General features: G+C 42.6%; 1 protein-coding gene across 1 annotated transcript in view; it reads right to left on the bottom strand.

Annotated features, from left to right (window-relative positions):
- The window catches only part of CACNA2D3 (calcium voltage-gated channel auxiliary subunit alpha2delta 3), an 860,086-nt gene that overhangs the window by 603,142 nt on the left and 233,979 nt on the right, over positions 1-22,965 (bottom strand). Inside the window, exon 4 of the mRNA XM_078442942.2 lies at positions 7,270-7,329. Within this exon, the coding sequence (XP_078299068.1) occupies positions 7,270-7,329 (60 nt within the window). The remainder of the gene's footprint in view (positions 1-7,269; positions 7,330-22,965) is intronic.

Here is a 22,965-nt window from a genome sequence, read left to right as displayed (position 1 = left end):
CACTAAATTAAGTCTAGATACACTGTACACTTAAGGATGCTCACTGTAATCCTTATAGCAACCATACACACACACACACACACACACACACACTATGCATACATACACATGCATACATTTAAAAAGATAGATTAGAATTTTCCTGGGTTATAAGGGTCACATCTCAGTTTGTGGAAGTCCCGCAACCTAGAACAGGGTCTAACATGTACCCAGTCCTGTACTCAGTCCTAAATGTTAAGTTAAGCAAAAAATAGACATACATGAATAAAATTAACAGAACAGAAAATGGTAAGCATCAAAAAAGAGGCAAAAATAAAGTATCATCAGAGTTCAGAAGTGAGAAAAATTATCATATGGAAAACAGATCAAATAATTTTAATTTTGCATTTACAGAAAATAAAGATATTATGGGTTCTCTGTGTCTGAAGACATTTCTTCTAGCTGTGATGGAGGCAAACCTTGAATCTCCACTCAATCAAGACCCACTCTCGGATGAGTCCTTGCTCCAAGGTCCTTTGAACTAGATGCGCAGATTAGGGGAGGTCTGCTAGCTGTGCACTGCGATAATGCCCTGTACTTCTCTTTCATGTCATTTATCAGATTCAAATGTAATAATTATTTATGTCACCACAGTTTTAATATCAGTCGCTGCTGTTAGATGGTGAGCTATGTGAGAACAGGGACAGCATCGGCTTAGCACTTGTGGCCATATGCATAGCACAGTGCCTGACACAGAGGTTATGGACAACTACTTGTTGAATTTTCACAGCCCACGAGAGATGGATGAAACCTTAGAAATCATCTAGACCTTACAAGTACATCATTTCATGGATGAGCAAAGAGACCACAGTAGCAGATCTGTGAGCATGTAAATGGTCTGGGTAGACAAGAACTACTAGAACCTACATTTCAAGATCTCTAGGCCAAGGCTCTCTGTGTTGGGTCAAGCTGAGGCTCCACCTGCCACCCCTTCTTCCACTTCCACATGACCAACAGTCGGGGTCCTGTGCATAACATGTGACTACCAGACAACTGATTAACACAAAGCTCAATCATGCCCTGACCTTATGTAAAGTCATAACGTTCTAACCAAATGAACAAGTACAATTGTGTACACAGAGTGACTTTGATGTTAGAATGTTCACATTTAAGGATTCTTGGGAAACTATTTACACATCAGTCTTGTGCATAGACGACATGTGGCCCCTAAGAAACATCCCAATGTAATATCTTAAAATGCAGACTGTGACCCCCTGCCAAGCTGATAAAAAGAAAGAAAAAAAAAAACAACAGGCATGTTCTCAGAAGTTAGATCAGAAAAAAGTGGCGGAGGTGGGGGGAACACTTATTTTAATAGGAAGTGTGAAAATCTCCTTCTGTTTTCATTTATTTTCCTATAGATGTGACCCCTCTCCTTCTTGCTTATGCACAGAAAGTCAATTCGCTACCTCTATGAAAAGTACCATTTTCTAATTCCGGGGCCTGGGCTTCTGTACTCCACCTCCTCCCTCTGCAAGGAGCCAACCCCTTGCTCAGGCAAAAAGGATGAGGATAGACTGGGGCTTGTCAGGAATAACTATAAAAGCCCCTGAGGACTGTGATTTCCTCCGCTCGGGAAGAACTTCTACTAAAGCCGTCCTTGGCTTGCGTCCACAACGTGCGGGTTTCCCCAGGGCAATGCCTCACTGGCCAGCAGGGAAAGACTGTCAGGGAAAAGGACAGGTCTGCCCTGATGCTCCACTGCCCTTCCTAATCCTTTCCAGGAAAGGCTTCCTCCTCCCAGTGAATGGTGACACAGGTGGCCTACAGCGGAGGATGTTGGGGCTCCCAAACGGGCCCCCATCCTTCACCTGGGTCTCCCTCAACAGGGACCTCATGCTGCACCAGGGGTGGCCAGGAGGTGGCCGTGGGAAGCGGCCCCACAAGTATGGAGGCTGGCGTCCCACCAGCCCAACCGCTGGGAGATTTCCCCTCATGGTCTTTGCATCCTTCCCACTCCAAATCCCTCACCCCAACGTTGAAGTCAGTCCATGGTGTTTGCAAGGTAGGTGTCTGAGGCTTGAGGATGACAAGGAGGGACGTTCAAGACACTCCGTTCCCCAGTTCCTTCCCACTTACACTTTTGTTATCCTTCTGCATATCACCAGGCTTTTTATTTTCCTATTACTTACAAAATAACAAAGAAAAATTATTATAGAAAACTTTGCAATGGAAAAGGCTTCTGCAGGATACACAATTCAAAACCACATTTTTTTTCTGCTGTGCACCAGCTCTGTGCAATTGGCACTTATTGGAGACAGCTTTCAAAGAAAATATGTTTGCGGTTCAAAGATAAGCAGGTTTTTAGTAAACTGTCAAAAGGACTTTTTTTTTCCATCTTCTTCGCTGCCAATGGAAAAACCCAAAAAGAAAGAGTAAGCAAGGTTGGGGAGAAGCATTCTCTCCAAGTTCTACTATATATGTAGACCTAGTTTTCTGGAAATTCATTAGTAGCTAGGATAACCCGGCCTAGGGTCTGCTCCCACCACTCTCTCCCTAACTCCAGTTGGGTTTGGCATCAAAATAATGAAACGCTACAATAATCACATGTGATAATTAAGACACAGGTTCTTTTCTTCAACTCTTCACATTACAATTATCAACCTCATATAAGCTTTATATTTAAAAAAAAAAACCTATGTTAATTCAAAGCACAAAATAAAAAAGCAAAGATGCCATTTTAACATAGCCTCTGTTCATATCAATTATAAGTTGCCCAAAGGGAGAGATACCAGAGAATAAAGGACAAAACCAGGGTAAGGCCCATCTAGAACCCACAGGCCTCCCATAGAGAGGGACAAGCCAGAGGGCTGAACTGACCCCAGTGTCAACAGTCAAGTTTTCCAGCCACTAAAGATGACCAGGCAGGTCTGGTTTCCATGGAGGACACTGCATTGCGGGCTGTTCACACATGCTACCCTTCCAACGTTGTATTTTACCTGTTGCCCCAGTACAGTTTTTGTCAAGAACGGTTAATTCTATGTTTACGGACCTTACAAAGGACACTGATGATGTGAAGGCCATAAGCCCATGAGAAAAATGTTAAACCTCTAGAGAAACTGTAAGACAAAATTTAAATGAAAAATAAAATCCTGACAATAAAAGACACATGACTTTCTTGTGGTAATTTTTGATGATTCTACCAATGGAAAACAAACTCTTCACTTCCAAAGCTCCTGAATGGTGCAACGAGGCAAAGGCTCCAATTTAACCTGAAATAAGAGGCAGACCTTATCACTTCTTTTCTATGTAGGGAACAAAGAGGAGGGAGCTACAACTTGAAGCTACAAAGTTGAGGAAATTTCACAAAAGCACTTTTATTTTTTCTGTAGGAAAACAGACCCCCCAGCTCCCTCTGCTCTTCCTGAGCTAATAGCACAGGGACGTCCTTAGCATTATCTCACTGTGAGCAGATGGTAGTCTGAAATTTTTTTGATAAAAACAATCCACTGGCAGGGGTTGCCAAGAGGTCAGTGGAACCCAGATTAACAATTGATCAGCTCTAATGGACTGTCGTAGCTATAAACCCAGAGCCCGTACACGGACCTGCTACCTCGGTGATAGCAACAAGGCTGACATCCAAGCTGTTAAGACCTGCACTTAATAGCACTGAAGCTTCCCGGCTTCAAAACCTTCATCTCAGAAGACACACATTCTTCCATGCACATCCATTTTCTCAAAGGCCTCTCTCTTATAGGTTCTCTCAAAAGCACACATGGTTTACTCTGAGCCAGAGAAGATTTCACCAAGGTCTGAGGTCCAGGTAGTAAATGATACTCTGTAATACTGACAGATTTTCTTAACCTCTACTCTAGTTCAGACCACAAATGTAGCCCCTAATATTTCTGTTGTACCTTATACAAAACAGATGACCAAGGGAGGAAAAACTGGGCTCCCCTTCTTTGTTCCCAAGAGAACAAAAACTGTAACACTCCAAAGGCTCTTTTCTCGGTCGCTCTTTTTTTTTTTTTTTTTTTTTTTTGAAAAGAGATGCCAATGCTGCATTTATCCTTACAGCACCACATTTGACAAGGGAATCTGTTTGCTACACCAGAATTCCACTATAAAGCTTCCTAATAGGAAGTCAGAGCACTCTTGAAGGGAACACTAGCTTTCAAGGGACAAAAAAGAGTGTCTCTAGGTTAGTTGACCTAAACCACACAACATTTGTTCTCTGCTGAAGGATAAATAACCCTCTCAAGTCATTAAATTATTCCCTCTCTTGCCCACTCGTGTTTTGTAGACAACTGATCTCAGAATAAAATTGACTGTATGAGCCATCAACACCAGATTTTCCAAACAAGTCCTGACTTCCAATAATCTTTTTCACTCTCCTACAAACTCATTTCTTGGACCAGTGGGTGCAAATGTTTGCTCCAGAAAAACTCAAGAAAAGGACATTCTCTTATATAAGCACAATACACAGAAATCAGAAAATTCAACAGAAAATTGATACATTATTATCATCTAATGCAGGGTCCATTTTCAAATCTTTGCTTCTGGGTTCTGAATCTAATTTAGGATCAAGCATTGCATTTCATTGTCATGTGTCTTTTGTGTCCTTTAGTCTGGAACAAGTCCTCAACGTTTGTCTTTTTTTTTTTCTCATGTTTATTTATTTTGAGAGAGAGAGAGAGAGAGAGAGAGAGAGAGAGACAGCAAGAGAGAGAGCGAGCAGGGGTGGGGCAGAGCAAGAGGGAGAGAGAGAATCCCAAGCAGTCTCCACACCATCAGTGCAGAGCCCAATGCAGGGCTCGAACCCATGAACCACGAGATCATGACCCGAGCCAAAATCAAGAGTCAGACACTTAAACTACTGAGCCACCCAGGCGCCCCTCTTTGTCTTTCTTGACTTTGGAATTTTTGAAGAGTCTAGCCAGTTGCTTTGTAGAATATTCCCCAATCTATATTTGTCTTATGTTTTATTATAATTAGATTCAGGTTACACATTCTGGGCAAGAATTCTACATAGGGATGCTGTCCTAAGGCTCAACACACATCTGGAGGCACTTGATGTCCCTGTGTCTTGTCATCAGTGATATTAATTTTGATTACCTGTTTAAGGAAGTGTCTGCCAGGTTTCTCCATGTAAAGTTGCTATATTCCCCTTTGTAATTAGTAAGTAATTTGTGGGCAGATACTTTGAAATTGTCAATATTCTGTTCTTCATCAAACCCGTTCCTACTAGGTTTAGCATCCATTAAAGATTCCTGTCTGAATTATTACTATAATCTTCTATCTCCACTATTTCTTCTATATTTATTAGTTGGTATTCTACTGTAAAAGCTTTCCCTTATCATTTATTTATGTATCTACCTATCTACTTATATCTTCTTGTTTATTTACATCTTATTAGAGTGGATTCAGGGACTCTTATTCAACACGGTAATCTCTTTTGAGTTGATATGAGTTTCTGTAATTTACAACCAGAATATTCCCTAGGAGGAGACAGTTTCTCTTGACAACACATTCAAGAGGTCCTTACAATCCTCACAGTTGCAAAGTTGCTTCCTGATGCTTCCATTCAGTCCCTCTGGCCCACTCTAGGAACTCCAAACTGTGTGAAGAGGAGGCACGCTGAAGATAAATGTGGCCAGTAAATAGCCTCTGGACCTTCCTGCGGCTGCCATGGAGGTGTGACTGTAGGAAACAAGGTGCTTCTTGCCCCATTCAGCTGACTCCTCTGCCCCTTCTCCTGCAACTTAGCCCAAAGAGCTGGGCTGGCCTCTCCACCTCTATCCTACTGTTACTGATCGTCCCCAGCACTTCTCCACCTCTCCCTGGAATCTCTTTTGTTTGGCTACCATCCTGGCTCTATTTGCTTCATATGTTGGTGTTATGCCTGAAAATGACTACCAAGTGGTGGGGGTTGATAGTTTCTCTTTCCCCTGCAGACCAATTCTTCACCCTTATGCACCTAGCTCAAATGCTTCAGAAGACAGAACGACATCAACCACTTCAATAGCTGGATTCAGTCAATGGTGGGTACCAGCAAGATATCAGAAGGCTAGATACTGTTATTGGGGTATTATCCCCCCAAATTCCACCCTTCTAGCTCACCACGACTGGCCGCACCCCTCTATCAAATAACCTTTCCATACAGCTACTCTTCCTGGGTTTTGGAAACCACTCCCCACTCATGTTCCTCAGGCTAGGAGGGTGGCTTACCCTGGGGTAAAACATCACTGCTTGTTGGTTTCTCTATAACCATACCTTTGTAAATAATCCCATAGAAATAGAACCATACCTTTGTAAATACTTCCTTTATTAAGCTTTCCTCCATTACCCCCATTTGAGTGTGCATTTTTTTACCCATAGATGGGGAGTGATGAAGAGGGACATCCATGGAACAGAGATACAGCCAAAGGCTACCTTTGGTATCACCACCTCTTTTGTGCTTGAATACTTAGATCTGCCTTTGTCATTTCCAACAAATGAAAACATACCAAAATAAACACTACTTCCTAATTGTGACCACATGCCACTAGAGGAGATGCACTCTAGCAAAGTACAGATTTAAGGATTAAGATTCATTCCTTCTGTCTGCTTAGCAGGGGGTAAACACCACTGAACTCATTTTGACAATACAGATAAAATTTCCTTCAAGAGGGACCAAAAGGAACCTCCAGGTATTATTCAATTCCCTTGATGCCTTTTAATATGCTTTATATATATATATATGCAACATCAAAATCCTTCTCTGCCAGATGCAAGTGTGTCATAGTTGGATACAAAAGCCGCTGAAAGAAATTTATTAATTAGATGTTCAAATGCCATGTCAGTGAATGATTTAATTTTTAGATATAATATAACAGTCAATTCAAGATTACATCCGTCACAATTTTGCGTTCAGTCACCTAAAATGCAGCCAGGGAAGTGGGATTTGCTAATATTCTGCTGTCCAAAGCTGTCCATCTTATCAATATACCATTAGGAGTTCTGCTTATTATTGTTAGTTGACTGGTTAAGTCCTCCAGAATTGGGGAGGGGTTTGTCAAAATCTGGTTACGTGCATGTACGTGAGTGTGTGTTATCATTCACTATAACTGTCAGGGTAGAAAACTGTCGAGGATCACCACCCTGCCCTGTCAAGAAATGGACAGGCTTATTTTTAACTGCATAGCATCCTCCTGAAAGTCTCTCTCACTGAAAGCTGGTGTTTTGCTATACCTAGTGTTTCTCGTTCTGCAGCCAACACACAAAAAATTTAACTCAACTATAATCAGTTACCTGCAAGTCTGCATCAAATTCATGTTTCAGATGTGCCTCTTCTGCAGCCTCCACAAGACGCTGAAAAGAGAGAAGGCAACGTGAAGGATCAGAAATGTGGCCCAGACCCCATTCCAACAATGTAAAAAGGCAAATGCTTCTCCATTGCCCCCAGATGACAGACTGCATCATGGCATGTACACTATGACTTGGTCCCTTTGCTCCCATGAAACTGGAGACAGTAACATCAGTGTCAAAATCTGGGTTTTGCCTTCATCATTAAATCAAATTTTTCCAGCAAACATTTACTGTTATGTGTGTATAAATGCACACGTGTTCTGCATCCATTTTCATAGCAATTTGTAACAACTCAAAGACACTGGTCCTTGAGGCCCAATAAGAATGACAAAACCTACCTAGAAGAGTGATTCCTTAGATATAGATGTCTCTTCATCACAAGATTTATTGAATTGAATAGAGTCCAACACTACGTGGGCTAACTTTCTCCCCCTTCAGTTTGGGAAATACTACTGATTTTAATTCCCTCACTCATTCAAAGCAATTATTTCTGCACCCAGTTCTAGTGTGTAATTATCAGGTGGCAATTATTTGGATTTATGGTACATCAATGCCACTGTGACCATCTGCATCCCAGTATGAAAATTGCTGAAATTAGATCAATAACCAGAACCTTTAAATATACAACTCTTGTTACTCTTCTTAGCCAATTAAATTCAACCAATCCATATTCTTATGAAAACAATTTCATGAAATGCCATTCGAAGGCAATTAGTCAACTATCAAAATCATGTTTACTTCAATTTGAATTTGCCAACATTAAGTTGAAAACGTAGGTTAGAGGATGTTGCAGAAAACTCACTTAGATAATATTTCACGAAAATTTCATCGAACTAAAAGCAAAACCTTTAGATCCAAGTAAAAATCCAGCCATTTCTGTTTTCCTTCTGGTTACTCTTGTAACCTGCGCTGTCTTCAACTTGTTTTTTCTTGGCATAACACAGACCTGAGTTTAAAAGGCCATGTTTGAAACATGGTGACACGGGTATTAATCTCTAAATGATTACAAATCAACAGACAAATGTTCCATGAATAATTATTCAATTGGATATGGAAATGAAGAGGTTGAAATATATGTGGGTAACATTAGGCACCAATACAGACCACTAAGCTCTCTCCATAGAACATGCAAAGAGATAGGTCAGCCAGAGACAGTGCTGCCCACAGACAGGAATCTGGGAGGGCAGCAAATCTGGCTTCCCACACTTTCTTTAGACAGTCAGGAAGGGGCTTCACCTTCTCTGGAGAATCAAAGAACAGATCCCAGGAGAACACTACAGAGCCAGAGCCAGAAGACCCAGTTCTCACCCTAGCCTAGATACAACCCACTACATCTTACTCAAGCCCCTTCCCCTGTCAGGCCTTGGTTTCCTCATTGGAAACACATGAAACAGTGACCCTAGAACAGGGCTACTCCAAGGGCAGTCCCCCACCCGAGCATCAGTTTTACGAGAACGTGTTAAAAATGCACGTTCTCATGCCCCATCCCATCTTACAGAATCAGAGGCCCTGAGGGTGGGCCTAGAAATCCATTTTAACAAGCCCTCCAGGGGATTTGGAAGCCACTGAAGTTTGAGAACCACTGGCAAAAAAACAGCATTCATCTTAGAGCTTGAATACATCCCTGCTGCCTTGATTAATGATATGCACCAGCTCTCCAAGTTTTCTCAATTTTCATTCGTCTTTTTAAAATCTGTGTACATGTGTATTTTCACTATAAGACAGTATATGCTTTCTAGAGGAGAAGCATACAGTTGAGAGGATGAGAAACAGAAGAAAAGAAAAATTAAGAAGAGACACTATTTATGTAGATTGGATCCACTGGCCCCAACCTTTCATTGCATCACAGTCTTCCTAGAATCATCCTAGACAATGAAGTATGTCAGCCGCCGGGAATCACATGACCCAGTCTGCAAAGGCACCCGTGTGGACTTCGACAGATGAGTGACAGACAGTGATACAAGAAATTGATGTATTTGTGAGAGCTTATTCTTTTTTTTTTAATTTTTTTTAACGTTTATTTATTTTTGAGACAGAGAGAGACAGAGCATGAATGGGGGAGGGTCAGAGCAAGAGGGAGACACAGAATCCGAAACAGGCTCCAGGCTCTGAGCGGTCAGCACAGAGCCCAATGCGGGGCTCGAACTCACGGACCGCAAGATCATGACCTGAGCTAAAGTCGGAGGCTTAACTGACTGAGCCACCCAGGCGCCCCTAGAGAGCTTATTCTCTTAATCTCTGTAACAGATTGGGGCACCTGGTGGTTCAGTCGGTTAAGCTTCTGACTTCTGCTCAGGTCATGATCTCATGCCTTTGAGTTTGAGCCCCGTGTTGCACTCTATGCTAACAGCTCAGAGCCTGGAGCCTGCCTCGGATTCTCTGTCTCCCTCTCCCTCTGCCCATCCCCTGCTCACGCTCTGTCTCTCTCTCCTTCAAAAATAAATAAACCTTAAAAAATGTTTTTTTAATCTTTGTAACAGATTTAGATTTTCTGTGTATGTATCATGAAATCAGTTTCATATTGAGGTTTATAGAACGTGTATGAATATATATTTACACATAAATATACATGTCTGAGCACTTACATTATAAAAAAAAACAAACTCATGCATTTTGATTATGTATTTACTTAAACACACAGAAGTGGTTGTTTCATGATATCTAAATACTCTGAGAATCCAGAGAAGAAATGCTAATGACATGTACAAATGACAAAAAGAACAAATAAAATTTCATGATGACCAAGACAGAAAATATTGAAAGAAGTGAACAACTGGAAATGAAAAAAACAATAAGGCAGCATAATACCAACAAATAAGAGAACAAGATGGAAATAATAGGCAGTTGAAATTATCACGAAAGAACACAGCATGATATGTATTTCACATATTTAGTAAAAAGCATTTCATTTACCTTTGTGTATATATGTATATCATAATACCATTTAACATATTCATATATAACATAACATGAAATGTAATACAGTTCAACCACAAACACTGCAATACAAGTCATAGGGCACGAGGAGGTAACAAACTGGAAACAATTCAATACTATTGTACTGACTACTAAGATAAGGCAAAGCACTGTTCTCTGTGTGGTGCAGCGAGTACCCTGCTGGCCAGTTTTTACGTTCATTCTCAAATTAAATTTGCCACGTGCTTTTTTTTTTTTTAACTTAATTTATCTCACATATTTTTTGTTTCCATGAAGATATTTTACCATCAAGCTCACTACAAGACCTTAAGAAATAAGATTCAAAAACAGATGGTCCACTGGCAGCTACACATAATAGTTATCTCATGGAAAGCAAGTTAAGTACTTTCGAACAGGGCTCTTTTTCAAAGGATACATACTTCATGCAGTATGGGGCTACTGGAAGAGAGGCCTACATTTTATGGGAGGATTCAGGGGAAGATCCTCAAGAACAAGCTCATCGGTTATGCACAATGGTAATGACAAACAGCACACCAAGAACTTGTAGCTTTTGGAAAGAATAAAGGATAGTTGATCTTTCTTCTGAAATACTCTTATAAAGACACACAAATTAAAAGAAATGTTATTTAAGAAGGATATCATGTGCCGGGGTGCCCGGGTGGCTCAGTCAAGTTAAGTGTCTGACTTCAGCTCAGGTCATGATCTCATAGTTCATGGATTCAAGCCCCACATCGGGCTCTGTGCTAACAGCTCGGAGCCCAGAGCCTGCTTCGGATTCTGTGTCTCCCTCACTCTCTGCCCTTCCCTGCTCATGCTCTGTCTCTGTCTCTCAAAAATAAACATTAAAAAACAATTTTAAAAGAAGGATATCATGTGCCATAAATTTACCTAAAACAGAGTCCTGGGGACAAAAGTTCCTTTTATAAAAATAAATTGAATCACCATTTCAAAAAAGTCAAGACCATTCAACTTCCAACTCATGCTTGCCAGTAGAAAAGAGCAGCTTCTAGTGTCTCTTTCCTAAGCAAATCCCTTTATCACCTAAATCAAATTAAGTATGTTTTAAAAATAAGTTTGATCACTGCTTGCAGGTAAGAAAAATCAATTAAAATTTGCTAATATTTTAGTTATTATATAAGGAACCACTGAGCCCGAGGGAAACTGTTACTCTATTATACCTATTGGAAAGGCAGTGTGCTTTTAATAATAATGAGTTAATTTTCTCTTGTATGAATTCCCCTTTTGGATCTGCAGATGGGATTACAGAATTGTGAATGTGGTTTTTAATTAAAACTGAACACTGGAAATAAAAATGGCTTTGAAGACTCGTATTCAAAACCGGGCTCTGAGGCAAGGAAACAGCAGTGTTGTCCGCCCGCGGATCCTCCCCACTTTAACGCCAAAGCATTCCCTCGCTCAACAAAAATGATAACAATGTACTAGAATATACATGCTGGCCTTGGAACAAAGCATCTACAAGCCAAAAAGTTGCCATTCAGGATGTGATGTATGTTTCAGCGACTTTATATTTCCAAAGAATGCTTCCCTTTTAGTGAAATAAATACAAACAAAAGCCATCTTTATAAATAAGAAATGCTAGAAGCCATGGACCATGGACACTATTTACAGCTACGGTGAAGGCAAAACTGCCAAGGGAAACAGTGGGATATTAAAGCGTTTCATTTTAAATCACATCTTATTTCTTCTTACAGTGACCCCACGTATAATCAGTACAATGCTACAGGACACACAGTCTCCAGTCTCCTCCTCCAAAACACTTAAATCAAGATGACAGCTATAGAGGTCAAACTTCCTGTCATGGTTGAGGAGGGGGGAAAACAGGACACCAAGTCACCGTAAAAACTGGATCAGAAGAAGAAAATGATTTTTTTTGTTGTTCTACTTGTATTTTATCTTTTATTTTTTGTTTTTGTTGTTCCTGATCATTTTGGCTTAATAGGGGAAAAGACAGTACAGTGAGAGGTGGGAAAGGTAAGAGAAAATGTGATAGTAACTTACTACTAGACTCCTACCGAGTCTATCAGAATGAACAAATTATGTACAAATGAAAAGAAAAAAATTTTAATAAGAAGGGGGAAAGGCGGAGGAGGGAACCATTATAGGCAGAAATCCTTAAAGCAAAACAGAAATATAAAAACCATATGGAGAAGCAAAGAAAAATGATATTTTTATTTCTCATGTTAAAAGTAAAAAGCTTTGGCTTGTAAATGCTGTTATAATGGGATATTGGAATTTAACAAAGATTTTAAAGCACTTAATGTGCTTCATTTTGCAACAGTACATTTAATAATCTTACCTGCATTTTTATTGCCTTTTTTTCTGGAATGAATACATAATTATTTTTCCAAAAAAAAAGGGGGGAGGGGGCTACATTCGACTGAGGGGATTATTCTAAGGAAAACCTGTAATCACTAACATGGCTTTGGGCTATACTGATGACTCACTTGAAGCTAATGATTGAATTGTCAAGAATACCAGGGTTAGAGATCACGCGAGACTTCCTTCAAATCCAACAAGCACTAAACTTGGTGTAGAAGAATAACCATACAGAATGACCAGAAGACAGTACCACTGCCATCACGACCATACCCAGTGTCGCATGGTTCATGTTTTCCTTACACTAGATTCAGCGGCTTTTGCTTGAAGAGCTAGTTTGATGCAGGAAGAGTTACACCTTTTGCCCATCAGTGTGCACCTAGGGGTAATGCTACCCTGGCACCATTTAGGGCAGGGCTTGAACTCAGCATGTTGACGGTCTACAGCAGCGAAGACAGAGGAGACCCTGGTCCTATCTGCATCCCAGATTTCAAATTCAATTGATCCCAGAAATTGAAAAATCTCTACCCTCATTAAAATGCTGTCAGCAACATGAAAATGTGTCTCTGAGAATCTGGACAAAATGGGATTGATTTGTTCCCAGGGCTAATTTCAAACACTCCTTTCTTGTATGAAGGGTCAGAAATCAGGGTGCCTGGATGGCTCAGTCAGTTAAGTGTGTGACTCTTGGTTTCAGTTCAGGTCATGATCTCATGGTTCATGAGTTCGAGCCCCGCACTGAGCTCTACACTGACAGCATGGAGCCTTATTGAGATTCTCTCTCTCTCTCTCTCTCTCTCTCTCTCTCTCTCTCCTTCTCTCTCTGCCCCTCCCCAGCTCATGCTCTTGCTCTCTCAAAGTAAATAGTAAACTTAAAAAAAAGGGGGGGTCAGAAATCAATAGTTTAAGACCTATTAAGTTGGGGGGGGGGGTGTAAGATCTTCAAACTTACATTTTCATTCCTTCTGGCATGGAAATCCCTTCCCCTTTGTTCTTGGGATGGAGTTTTTACTACTCTGTCACAGTACTGATTCATCTTTGCTGCTTTTGCACTAGAATAGTCAGATCACTACTTCCCAAAGTGTGGGGCTTGCACCACCAGTGAGCCATGAAACATGAGGTGCTTTATAGAAGGGTGAGGGCCACACATGAGGAAAACAGCAAGTGCAACATAAAGGGACAAGTGACAAAGAATACTGCCAGTAGGCTAGGAAGCTTCCCAGAAGAAGTGACATCAAGCTGTGCTCTAAAGGAAAACAGAAGAAGGAAAGGTGCTGAACCAGTGTTCCAGCCCATGGGAACATTGCACACAAAGTTCTGGAGGCAAGAAAATGTGCTGGTAGCAGCCAGATCTCAGAGACCTACACAGAGGCCACATCTATGAAAGATCTTCAGACAATAAACCAGGGCCAAAGGAAATTACCTGGAAAGATGGACACAATTAAAGAAGAACGCTTTCCCTCCCAGTGAGAAATGCTGAAATCCACAGTTAGAGTCATATCTGAGAGCTTCACAATATTCAGTAATCCTTATTGATACAAATGTTTTTACTTTTCAATTCCAATAGAAATGACACATATAAATCACCAACTATCAAGATGATCATTTCTTTACAGAAAAACAGCTTTTAAGGAGCCTTCATTATTTCTTTGTTCCTGTAGAAGAAATAAGCTTTGTTGCACACGAATGAACATTTTGTATAAAATGACCTTCTGCCTGAAAACTGCAAAGATTGCTTCTGCTTTAAAAACAGCAAACATTTCAAAGTAGATTATAAAAGCTAATCTATAAAGTTTCCAGAGAAAGCAGGTAACGGAACAAAAGAGCAAACACATCGAGCATGTACCTGGGGCTCTCTCCTCCCTTCCTCCGCTCCTCCCCCTTCCCAGCTCCTTCAGATTACATAAGCCTACATCAGACTTTTACAAGACAAAATAAGCCTAGACCTTTCATCAGAAGACAGGATCACAACCAAAGCAAACTACCTTTGTATCCACAGGAGATAGCTGTCATCAATTTGAGGCTGATTAAATTAATGCCTGTTATCAACAAGTGTAGCCAATTTCCAAACCAAAGCCACCTCATTCTACAGATAAGGCTGCGTTTGCCCAGGTGCAACATGTGTGAAGCCTCTACAGATAGAAACAGCCAAGCTTTGCTCAAGGGGCTGCCCAAGGACCATGGCAGCTGGGAGGAGTTAGGAAGAAAAGACAAGCAACGTTTTCAGATGATCCGGGATCTTATGGAATGGCCCTCCGTTTACATAGCCTTCTTGGGAATGGCTTACTTTATTACCAAAATCAAGTCAACTTAACCACAAACCTTGAAAAGTTCCCTCAGAACTCTTCAGTTGTGGGATAACTGGGCTATTTCCTTTGTGGGCAATGAAATTATCATTAACTTCCTAAGGAGGCAGTCCAGGATGGAGGGGAAAGTCCAAGATGAACGGGATTATAGAAGTTTGAGGATGAACATTTGTTTTCCACAACGAAAGGAAATCACCTATCCCAGAGGACTCTTAACAGTAAAAAAAAATCCTGTTCCAGCCCTTAATTACATCTTTTCCAGGACTTACTCGGAGGTGTGAAACCCACAATGGCAGAGTATGGAAGGTACCACCCAGATAGCTAAGGATGATGGGAACATCACATAAGACAAGGCACAGCTAAGTTAACAAGGTGTTATTGCCAGTGGGAAAATCTGTCCTACGGAGTTTCTATTCTGAGTTGTAGTTCCCTTCTGTTCAACTTACTTTAACAAGTGTTTGATGAGAACCTATCAAGTAACCAGAATGGTACCAAGAACTGAGTGGGACATCAAGCAATAAATAACTTAGTCCTGACCCACAAGAAGCTTTTGGTCCAGCAGAATGAGAACAGGTCTCAGAGCCCAAGGACAAGGGTTTAAATCCAGATCACCCTACTCATTAGCTGCTTCTTCTGGGAAAAACCTTAACTTGTCTGAGCCCTGATTTTCTTATCCGAGGCCCTGAAATAATACCATCTTTCCTCTTACTTCGGTGTGTGAACTTGGTGAGAATGTAGACACAAAACATTTCCTAAGGATTCCGTGCAAGTGCAAGAAATTATTATGATGGGGCAGGAGAAGAGACAAGATGTTCAGGCATAACACAGCTTGACTGTAACAAGGAAAGCTCACAGAGTCTATGCCTCCCACGGTTGGCTCTCATATGGGGAGAACTTGGAACAACGCCTCAAGTTCACAGTTACATGGAGGTTATGAGAACGTCGATTCTGCTGCCAAGGAGAGGACTCCAAACCTTGTGTTCACAAACACAAGGCTGTGCACCTGCTCCTTAAGGACTGGGTTTTCAGAATCCACCAGTCTTTTCCAGCTTCTGCAGCAAAATCCGTGATCGGTGAGGCTGAAAATGGAATGAGGCCAGGGCCTTTATTGAAAGGTTTGACTGATGTCCTCAGAATGGCACAAACACAGAAATTAAGCTGTTTGCCAAAGCAAGCTCCTTTGACGGATGGCACCTGAGACGTGGAGCAGGCCAATAAGTGTGGCAGGCAGTTCCCAGCCCCTGGCCCCAAACAATGGCCAGGGAAAGAAAAGGTTCTTTCAACTTGAAAGCAGAAAAACACAGAGCAACCTTCACGTCCATTCAGACTTTACCTACTCAAGATGGAGTTTTACATAAATTTGATGCATACAAAACCTATCCCAGTTCTCTTTTTATTCTTTCCTTCTATCTGTCCATGCAAGTATTTACCAGGCAACTTCAGCTGGAGGTCAGGGGGCAACATATTTTGGTCCAGAGAGCAGGCTCTGGGGTCAGACAACCTGACTTTGAATCCTGGCTCCAGCTACTTCATGAGAGAGAGTACTCTGGGCCAAAGTCCTGGAACACAGTAAACATCCATTGGTGTTAGGTCTTCTCATTGTTGATGATGACACCAACGGCCATGATTAGGATGATGACACATATCAGAAGAATTATGCCAGGGCTTGGGCCATGAAGACAACTGGCACCTTTGTTGTCTAGTTGGGAGGAGAAGGAAATCATTAGACAGTGTGGTGTGGGCCACAATGGGAGGACCACATGGGTGACAACAGCAAATAGCTGTTGGGTTTCACACCTCCTGTCCCCATGTGAAGCTGCTCTAAGCGTTTGAGTCAATCAATCAAGTTAATCCTCACAACCATCCCATAAAAGAAAGCACAGAGAGTATCCCAAGTCTACACATGGGGAAAACAAAGGGCAGAGAGAGTAACGTGCAATGAAAACTCAAAGCAGGAAACAGACAACCCTGCCAGGGCATGGGACACCGTGGGGAAGGTTTCATCAATGATGTGACTGTGAGCCTGGCTTAAAGGATGAGTGAAAGTCAGCCACATGGCCAAGAGAAATGATGGGGAGGGAACAGCAAAGGCTCCACAGGAGACCCGTGTGTCTGCAGAGCTGCAGGTGGTCTGGAATGGGGGAGGTAAAGGGGAGGAGGGTGCCAAAAGGCAGGCAGGTATGGCTCAGGTGAGCAAGGACAATGAGCTAGGTGAAGGGATCCTGTGTCCCGTGCACAGCGGGGACAGGGCACTGAAGAGGTCCAACTTGGCAGAAGAGTGACATGACGACCTCTGGACATTAAGTCATCTTTATACTAATCCGGGAGCACTGCTGAAAAAACAAGTTATAAGCGGATAAACCGGAAACAAGAAGATACTGATGCAGGGAAACTGCTCAATTTAATGCCACTGATTACACAAATATTTCAACCCATCAGCGAGTCCTCTGGACTATCCCTCTAAAATATACCTTATGTTTACCATCATTGTTATCATCTCCCCATTAGAACCTAGTCAAAGCCACAACCATCTGTTCCTAGACACCAGCCTAACAAGACCCCAGCTTCTGCTCCAAGCCATCTACACTGCCAGAAGGACCTTTTAAGAGTAATTCTGATGGCATCCCTCCCCCGTTGAAACCCTCTGATGACTTCGCATTACTCATGACCATGACTCACAGGCTCTTCATGATATGCCCTGCACCCTCAGCGGCCTCCTTCTGCACTGGCTCCAGATCACCACAGACTTGTCTCTGTCACCCTTCCTGTTCTCGTGGCTAAGGATCCTCAGATGTTTGCCCCCTCCTCCTTGTCATCCATGCTGTAGCTCCCATGACCCCTCCTCAGAGATACCATCGCCATCCCACCTCGCACAAAACAGTGACATGCTGTGTTCTTAAAACAGCACTGAGCGCATGGCCAATGCTCAAAATGCAGCTGTTGCACAACTTAACAAAGATCCGTTATTTACCCTACTATGCGCCAGGTACTGTGTTTGGCTGGGACTATAAAGTTTATAAGATATACCTCCTTCCCTTGAGGACATTAGAGTCTAGGGAGGGAAAAAGAAAACCAGACAACCAGAACTCAATGTGATAAAGGTTCCAAGAGGAGGAAGCCCACTGAGCGGTCAACTAGACCAGGCTTACAGGTGCAAGGAGGCTTCTCATCTATGTTGACACCAGAAGGACAAGCGATAGCCCAGGAAACAGGAAGGTCCTTTCAGGATCAGGAAACTGCATGTGCAAAGACCCCAAGGCAAAAGACAACATGACAGACACACTCAGGCAATCACAAAAAGTTCAGTATATGGACACATGTAGAGGTGGGGTTGCATGGAGCGAGGTAGCACAAAAGGAGGCTGGAGAGTTTTAAGCAGCTAAGTATTATTGAAGTTATATAGATTTTTAAAAATTTTTCAGAAGGTGATCTGACGCAATGAAGAGAAAGACTACAGAAAAAGCACGTTAAAGCTATTCAGAAGAGTGAATCTGCAAGACTCGGAGGCCAACAGGCCAGAGAGAATGAGGGGACAGAGTAATGCTAACTGGCTTGGTGCTGTTAACCACTAGCCAGTACCACCCCCAGGAGACACCAAGGAATGGTCAGAGAGGCAGATGGAGCTCAGAAGGAACACTTGAGAAAAGAAGGCTGGCAGGTGTTGCGAAAGCTCAGAGTGACACCAAGTAACGTAATGATGGAAGATCTGCTGAAGAAGGGCATATGCTGGATGCTGCCTGTGGATTCTCAGCATCACTGAAGCAACCCCTTCTATGGCAAGGGCTAGAAGCCTGAAAACTACCTGTTCTAGAATCCCTTACCAGCAGGGATTCAGATTAGATTCGGAGAGACCTACAAGGCAAAAACGGCAGATGCCAATGTTCTCCAACTGAAGCTATGGGCAAGTGTGTGGGCATCTGCAGATGGCACAGGTCTTTTGCTGGTGTCATCCACATGCCCTCCTGAGAATTACCCACTGAGTGTACAGAGGCTCAGGCCACTGGTGGTGGTTCCCCGTGACCATGGCACTTCCCGAATCTATGCACTTGGGCAGCAGCTTCCCTGAACCTCGTGCCCCCGGTTCTGCCAACTATCAAGTGAGCTTTAAGCTCCTTATGTTAATCCCTACCTACTTAGAATACCTAAAGGCTTTTTGGCTTTTCTGGCCAAACCTGAGTGAACTGGAGGGTTAAGTACGCAAGAACCATTTTAGAGCAGAGGTAGGAGCAGGGTCCAATGTGCAGGGAACAGAAAAGTGGGAGGAACTGAAGTCTGGGAGAGTAATCCAGATTCCTGTATGAAAATACTAGGAAGGAAGGAAGGAAGGAAGAAAGGAAGGAAGCAAGGAAGGAAGGAAGGAAGGAAGGAAGGAAGGAAGGCAGGCAGGCAGGAAGGCAGGTTGCGGGGGGCAGGGGAAGGAAGGAAGGAAAGAAAAAAAGGAAGGAGGGAGGGAAGGAGGAGAGATTTAGGCCCTGACAGGAAGGGAATTCAGGGAGAAGGAAGGTTTGAGGATGAAAACATGCTTACAGTAACAAAGGCAGTAATAGGAACTGTCCTGGGAATCTCCCTGATGACCCAGCTCAGGGAAGCTCTACAATCCTTTCCAGGCCCAGCCATTGGACCCAGGTCTCCAATTCCAAGGCCCTTAAACTTAGACTTTCCACTTTATCTCCTAAGGAGATTCCAGATGCAGTCAAAGAGAAGCCACTGCACTGGAGGGAGAAGCTGTTTCATTCAGTGCCTGGACCACATAGTCTATGATACATTACTACTTCTTTTTACTATCTTTTATTTTCTTGGGAAGAGCTCAACTATATTGTATACGTTTGTTAAAAAGCAGTAATTTGTTCAACGTAAATATTTAAAATATGCCACAACTTGAAATATGCTTTGTCATTTCTTCACATCATAACATACTGGGAGCTTTAGAGGAAAAAACGTCCAAATGGCCTGGGTCACCCCTGACTTTTGAAGGACCTTGGGTAAATAGGCCCAAGCTGCTTTTTACTCCTCTAAGGTAAAGTAAAACACATGTACTTATGTGTGAAGCTTATTCCAAATGAAATCAAGAATGAATAATGAAAAATAAGACTATTCCCATGACCCTGGTCCCCAAATGTTTTACACAAGCCCCCTGCTTCAATGTCCTCAGGAAAGGCCCTCCTCCCACAATGTAGAAATAAAATCCTGACGCCAATACTCTGAACCTTGTCCGATACTTTCAAGAAGATGATGGCTCCAACTCAAAACACGGGGTGGCGAGGGAACCGATCCTGGGGTGCCCGTGGAGAGCTGAGTAAACCAAGGGGGATAGGCTCTGAACGAAGTGTATCTTTCAGCTCATTTTCTGTTATTTGTCCCTTCTAATTCTCGTATGTTCCTCTGTGTTCAAGAAATGACATTTTCACCCTCCAGAACCAAACTTCACATTTTTACATTTCCAAGGATGAGATGCTAGCTTAAAAGATAAGCTGACTCTCCCCTTTTTAATGCCCAGGTAATGAACTGAAATTGCATATAAAGTTTGAATTTTTATAGGAAGTTATTTTTATGTTTTATTCTCTCGGTTTCAACTCTCTCCTCTGTCAACCCTTAATTATAACTTTATTTCAAAATGGCAAGGAAATACGCAGATATAGAAACACATGATAGTGGTACAAGATTTGAGGATTTCCTTTTTAATGAAGAAAAGACGGAGCCCATGAAGGACTCAATCCATTTTCCATAAAAGTAAACTAGGACCAAAACCTTAAATTCTCTCGACGTCTATGCAATGCCTCATTTGTAGACCGTGCTTGCTCCTGACATTCGTCATGCCTTGCTCACACACAAGCCCCTCCACAGCCCCGCACGCCTTGCAGTTCGGGCTCTTGTAGCTCTCCAGTGCTCTTAAGGACCAAACAGAATAGAACCTTAGGTTCAGCACAAAGCACTGAAGGCACTGACCCTCCGTGTTCACCCCTCTGCTGCCCTCCCCGCCTGTGTTTACTGTGAAATAGACGCACACAGAAGTAGTAAGTTCAACCATACCAAATTTCCATTTTGTGAATCAAAAGGAGTTGAGTATCAGCCATGCTACATAGTTTAGGCAAATTCATAAAACATATTTGAGCTTCCGTGGTTTTCAAATTCCCACAAATGTTCCGAAGGAGTGAAATCGTTTTGAGCATATCAAGCAATCCTAGGCAGATGCTAAAGAAGGGAACGGACATGATCAAGACCCTCCTCTGTGCCCAACTTTACAAATGGTTGTCCATTTAAGCCTTACCATAAACCCTCGGGGGGCTATCACATCCCCACTGCACCAACCGGAAACAGTCTCACAGGGATGGAGAGACCACCCCAAAGTGACGCAGCAGGTGAGGTATGAGATTAGGAGTGGAACTCATAACACTCTCACTTGGTTAAACTTTAGGAAGACTCAAACCGTCGATGCCAACATGGAGGCACTCTGGAGTGACAAGGGCCCTCGGAACCATGGCCACAAGCAGCTGTCTCAACTGGTCCTTCAGCAAAGACACTTAAATCTAACAAGCAAATAAACTGAGGCCAGGATTCTTGCCTAGACCTTGACTTTCACGAGTATTTTGCTGTAAAACCAGGTGTAAATTGAGGGGCGAAAGAGCTAGAACAGAAGAAATTACACATTCTGTTACCTTGTGTGTTATATCAGAAAGCATGCCCATCACCTAGTTATCTGACGAGAGATGAGAGAATGAGCAGACTGATTTTGGTTACAACTTTCTTCCTGTCCCAAAAACATGGATGAAAATCTAGATTTGAAGAAAAAAGAAGATAATCTGAAGGCCAGTGATTGTCTAATATCTCTCACTGCTGAGGGGTCCTCCCTTTGGGGCCTGCAGACCACTCCGAGAACTTTCTGCTTCCATCTCCATGGTGACAGGCTGGCTGGCACAAGAGTGAAGACCAGACGTTTAGTTTTTGATGCTCTGGGAGAGGCAGCAGCCTTAGGTAGTCTGAGAGCAGCTCTAAAGCACTGACTGTTAGGTCAAGTCCAGCTCCCTCCCCATGGGTGAGCCAAGCAGAATTGGCTCAGTAGCAGCAGACACTCCAGCAGGGACAGGCTGCAACAGCTGGGGGGTGTGGTCTTCACGCTGTACCGCTCAGTGCCTTTCAGCAGCGTCCCCGCAAATCAACACCTAGGATCTCTGATTTTATGGGACTTATGTTGGATGAGACATAGATAGCAAGCAAGGGGACAAATATGTTAGATCACAGTAGGTGAGGATAAGTGTCCTGAAAATTATAAAACAAGGCAACACAGTAGAGAATGACAGCAGTACAAATATTTGGGGTGGTCAGCAAGGGGATCCCTGCAAAGTTGATACCTGAATAACAAAAAGGACCCCAGAGGATATCTGGAGGAATAACCTCCCAGGAAGAACAGCCAAACAGCAAGTGCAAAGGCCCTGAGGTGCTGGTTGCTGAAAGCAAAAATAGGTCCATAAGACCATCTAAAACCGTTGGGGCCAGGAAACACCTGGGTGGCTCAGTTGGTTAAGCATCTGACTCTTGATTTTGGCTCAAGTCATGATCTCACAGTTCCTGAGATTGAGCCCTGTGCTGAGCTCCACACTGACAGCACGGAAACTGCTTGAGATTCTCTTTCTCCCTCTCTCTCTGCCCCTTCCCCATTCGTGTTCTCTCTCTCTCCTCTCTCTCTCAATAAATAAACTTAAAAAAACAAACCAAAACACTGTGGTGGGGTGGGGTGCGCCTGCATGGCTCAGTCGGTTAAGCACCAGACTTCGGCTCAGGTCATGATCTCACAGTTCGTGGGTTCAAGGCCTACGTTGGGCTCTTTGCTGACAGCTCAGAGCCTGGAGCCAGGCTTCGTTTCTGTGTCTCCCTCTCTCTCTGCCCCATCTCCGCTCACACTCTGTGTGTCCCTCTCTCTCTCAAAAATAATAAATAAACATAAAAAAAAACCATTGGGGCCAGTATGCTATGCTAGTTCATCTTGATTTTAAAAGATGAAAGAATACATGTATCTGTATTTATTACAAATCCCCAGTGAGAGCTAGGGCAGCACACCATA

The sequence above is a fragment of the Panthera onca genome, chromosome A2 (assembly GCF_046562875.1).
Source record: "Panthera onca isolate mPanOnc1 chromosome A2, mPanOnc1 haplotype 2, whole genome shotgun sequence".
NCBI classification, from domain to species: Eukaryota; Metazoa; Chordata; class Mammalia; order Carnivora; family Felidae; genus Panthera; species Panthera onca.
This window is presented reverse-complemented; position numbering and strand designations above follow the sequence as displayed.